The sequence below is a fragment of the Eleginops maclovinus genome, chromosome 9 (genome assembly GCF_036324505.1).
Source record: "Eleginops maclovinus isolate JMC-PN-2008 ecotype Puerto Natales chromosome 9, JC_Emac_rtc_rv5, whole genome shotgun sequence".
In the NCBI taxonomy this organism is placed as follows: Eukaryota; Metazoa; Chordata; class Actinopteri; order Perciformes; family Eleginopidae; genus Eleginops; species Eleginops maclovinus.
This window is the reverse complement of record NC_086357.1, coordinates 3,410,597-3,415,079: the sequence shown is the minus strand read 5'-3', so window position 1 is coordinate 3,415,079 and position 4,483 is coordinate 3,410,597. Positions and strand designations below refer to the sequence as shown.

General features: G+C 41.4%; 1 protein-coding gene across 1 annotated transcript; it reads left to right on the top strand.

Moving 5' to 3' along the window:
• Positions 1–1,590: 1,590 nt before the first annotated feature.
• On the top strand, positions 1,591–4,215 carry glulb (glutamate-ammonia ligase (glutamine synthase) b). Its single transcript, XM_063891902.1, has 7 exons — positions 1,591–1,814; positions 2,233–2,413; positions 2,499–2,660; positions 2,742–2,888; positions 2,978–3,105; positions 3,190–3,389; positions 3,467–4,215. The coding sequence occupies exons 2-7, from the start codon at positions 2,248–2,250 to the stop codon at positions 3,783–3,785; spliced, it is 1,122 nt and encodes a 373-aa protein (XP_063747972.1). The 5' UTR covers positions 1,591–1,814; positions 2,233–2,247; the 3' UTR covers positions 3,786–4,215.
• Positions 4,216–4,483: the final 268 nt, after the last annotated feature.

Genomic DNA, 4,483 nt, shown 5'->3' with positions numbered 1-4,483 from the left:
ATATATATACATATATATATATATGTATATATATATATACATATATATGTATATATATATATATATATATACATATATATATATATATATATGTATATATATATATATATGTATATATATATATATATATATACATATATATATATATATATATATATATATATATATGTATATATATATATATATATATATATATATATATATATACACACATACATATATATGTATATATATATATGTATGTGTGTGTACTATAAACAGATGTGAGTAGACATTCACAGAGCTCAGGAGTTCAGCAGTCTTATAGCCTGTGGTATAAAACCGTCCCTGAGTCTGGTGGTCTTGGTCCGGATGCTGCGGTACCGTCTGCCAGACGGCAGCAGACAGAACAGATTGTTGCTGGGGTGATGGGGGTCCTTTAATATCCTATCGGCCTTCTTCCTACACTGCTGGGTGTAGAGGTCCTCCATGGATGGCAACTCCGTCCTGGTGATGTGCTGAGCAGTTTTCACCACCCTCTGTAGAGTCTTATGGTTGAGGGCGGTGCAACTGCCATACCAGGCGGTGATGCAGCCAGTCAGGATACTCTCGATGGTGCACCTGTAGAAGTTGCAGAGTATCCTGGAGTCCATGCTGAGTCAGGGAGGGAGGAGGTGATAAAAGTTTTGACTAACCACTCAAAGCACTTCATGATGATGAAGGTGAGGTGAGATGGGTTTTATGCTCCATCTGATGACATTTTAACACATTGCCTGTATCTTGGTTCTCTGTTTTCTATTTGCTTTTGATTTCTGATAGCAATTCCCCACCACCCCAAAAAAAAAAAATCTTTATATACAACAATAAGGTATCATAACAATTGTCATAAAAAAACTTTAAAAAACTGACTTTGTACAAGGCAAAAGAATCCAAGATCCATTTTATTTATTTATGTTATTTATATATACATTTCATTTGTTCACTAACCTTTTACAATAACGCTAATTATGTATTGTTGTACGATGGATGTGTACCTATTTTACTATATTAAAATGTGCTTACCTCTTTATTTAATATGATATTCATGTGTACATTAAAGGCGAAAGATGTATAAACAGCTTCATCTTATACTATAGTTGATACTTTATTATATATTTTTATTTACATTCTTTATTTTGTATTCATGTTTATCCTTGCTTTAACTCTTACCTGTGATACCCTTTATATTATTCCTGTTGCTGCTAAAACACCTGAATTTCCCCACAGGGATGAATAAATGTTTATGTTATTACATTTATTTGTCTGTACTTTCGTACTCATTGCCCTGGCCAATTGTTTGTGAACGCCTAAAGAACAGCATGTTTTTTCATTGAATATGTATTATGCAAGCCCTTCCATAATTCTGGGAATTGCTTTGGTTATAAGTATCATTAGGATTCGGTCGCTAGAGGGCGCACTGCATGTTTACATCAAATCCAGTGTAAAAGTGTCTCTTTCTCTCTGAGTATCACTTTGATTCAGTTTGATTCACTCTCTCTGACAGTGGGCTTTTTCCTGCTACAAATGTGTCGATGAACGATCATTGGAAGTTAAAGCCTCTCAGCGGGGATCCCTTTGTTATTCAGTGAATGAGAGACTCCGTGCTGCATCCTCTCGCCACGGGCTGATCACGTTGTCCGTCAGCCAATCAGAAGCGGCGAAGATGCTCGGCAGCGCTATAAAGCAGCGTGGAAGCAGTGAGGGAAGCAGGAATGAAAAACAATAGAGACCTTCACAAAGACCACGCATCCACAGGCTCTGATCGTCTTTTGATATTTTCCTACACTTAACCCAAGGTAAGGGCTTTCTGATGCTTCCTGATTCACACTCTGTAAGGCTGCTGGATCTGTGCCGAGGACATATTGTTTTCTTTTTGCACGCTGCTGAAACTTTCCCTTTGTTTCTACCTGTTATGTCATGTTACGATATTGACTGAAATCAATCATACATGCTGTGTAGTGTAGGCTTGTGTTTAAGTTGATTACCCTGTCTCATGAGCATTGAAAAAAAGAAGAAGAGAGGAATATAAAATAAGACTGACTCGATGGTGCATTTTTATAATAGGGCATCATTATTCTTCCTTGTCAGTGACATGCAGTACAATTTCTGGGTCAAAGTGCCTTTTCCATGACCTCCTCTCTGGTTGTACATGGTGTACTCTGTGATAGTGGCGCCCCTGTGTTTGGCTTATGCTCTGTTCTCTTTACTCTGTAGGATTTGGTCAAGAAAATGGCCACCTCAACAAGTTCAAAATTGAACAAAGCTGTTAAACAGCAGTACATGGACCTCCCTCAGGGGGACAAGGTCCAAGCAATGTACATATGGATTGATGGTTCTGGAGAGGGACTACGATGCAAGACAAGAACTTTGGATTCGGAACCCAAGACGATAGAGGGTAAGCTCAAGCATCCGATATGATCAATACAACCCATAATCAAACATATTTTTCAGGTACTGATTTCAGTTTTTTTCTGTGGTAGAACTTCCAGAGTGGAACTTTGATGGCTCCAGCACTTTCCAGTCAGAGGGCTCCAACAGTGACATGTTCCTGATCCCCGCCGCCATGTTCAGGGACCCGTTCAGGAGAGACCCCAACAAGCTGGTGCTCTGCGAGGTGCTCAAGTACAACCGCAAGCCGGCAGGTAAGCAGATCAGAACAAGACTGGGTGTGGTTGTAGTTCAAGCTTCCTTGTGTTTATCCTAAATAGTTGTTTTTCCAACAGAGACCAATCTGCGCAATACCTGTAAACAGATCATGAGCATGGTTGACAATAACCACCCGTGGTTTGGTATGGAGCAGGAGTACACTCTCCTAGGTACGGACGGACATCCCTTCGGTTGGCCCTCCAACGGCTTCCCAGGTCCACAAGGTGAGTACTGCTCTCTAGTTAGTCTCGTTGTTTATTGAAGTATAATACGTTGGTGATCTTTAACATTTAGTTTCCCTCCACCTGATCAGGGCCTTATTACTGTGGAGTGGGAGCAGATAAGGCATACGGGCGAGACGTCGTGGAGGCGCACTACAGAGCCTGTTTGTACGCCGGGGTCGACATCTGTGGCACCAATGCTGAAGTCATGCCAGCTCAGGTATTTCCCTTTTGTCTTGGTCTTTTTCTGTTTGCCACTTTTATACTACTATCAGTCATTAATGTTGTCATGGTTGTGCTTCAGTGGGAGTTCCAGGTCGGGCCATGTGAAGGTATCAACATGGGGGATCATCTATGGATCGCTCGCTTCATCCTCCACAGAGTGTGTGAGGACTTTGGCGTGGTGGTCTCCTTTGACCCCAAACCAATCACAGGGAACTGGAACGGCGCTGGCTGCCACACCAACTTCAGCACAAAGGAGATGCGTGAGGAGGGCGGACTAAAGTAAGTATTTGGATTCTAGAGTCTTAAATAACAGCTGTGAATCTGAGCGTGTTTCTAATTCCCTTTTTTCTTGACAGAATCATTGAGGAGTCGATCGATAGGTTGGCGAAGAGACACCAGTATCATATCCGTGCCTACGACCCTAAAGGAGGGCTCGACAATGCCAGGCGCCTCACCGGACGCCACGAAACCTCGAGCATTGATGAGTTCTCGGCAGGTGTTGCCAACCGTGGCGCCAGCATCCGCATCCCTCGCGCCGTAGGGCAGGATAAGAAAGGTTACTTCGAGGATCGCCGTCCGTCAGCCAACTGCGACCCGTACATCGTCACAGAGGCTCTGGTGCGCACGTGTTTACTCAAAGAAGAGGGAGAGGAGCCCACAGATTACAGAAAATGAACAATGTCAATACCAGTACTGTATTTAGCCATGTCTATTCAAGAGTTTATAGCTTGATCTTTACCACGTTTTTACTCAACAGTTGAAATAATTAGAGGTATTGTTTATGGGTTTAGTTTTATGCAACACTGCCAAGACATTTTGTCATGGCAGCTAATAACGTGTATAGAATTACATTATTGTTATGTGTTTAAGTTGTACTAATGAAAAACTGTTGATGTGCAGCAGGGTTTTTGCTGTATATCTTGTTACTGTCCCAAAGGATCCCAAAGGCATTTGAATGTTTTAGCAGTCTTACCGGCCTCTGTCGCAACGGTGGTTTCCTCATGTTGTCGTTAGATGTGGTCAAAATGTAATCTACTTTTTTTTTTTTTATAATGCTGTGTTTTTCACTTGCAAATGTCAAAAAAATAAACACTAACAATCTGTAGTTCTGACTCCAGCTTGATCCAACGTGTATTGTCTTCTGCTTCAAGTTAAGTTCTGACACCAGCCTGTGTCACATGCAGACTCACAGCTGATACGAATCTCTGAAATGTGACCGATGTTAAGGGAATATGCACTGTAACCTTTGACAAACTGGTAAATTAAGACTCGGGTACATCCACATCCTCCTCACTGAAGCATCTGAACATAGAGCAGTGACGTTAAGAGTTTTGACACATTTTGTTATTCACTGAAGGTGGTGACAACATGCA

Excerpts from the sequence above, each read along its gene's own strand:
- glulb (XM_063891902.1), top strand. The coding sequence starts at position 2,248 with ATGGCCACCTCAACAAGTTCAAAATTGAACAAAGCTGTTAAACAGCAG. Across the intron at positions 2,414-2,498 it reads GGAACCCAAGACGATAGAGG|AACTTCCAGAGTGGAACTTT; the intron begins GTAAGCTCAAGC and ends TTTCTGTGGTAG. Across the intron at positions 2,889-2,977 it reads CGGCTTCCCAGGTCCACAAG|GGCCTTATTACTGTGGAGTG; the intron begins GTGAGTACTGCT and ends CCACCTGATCAG.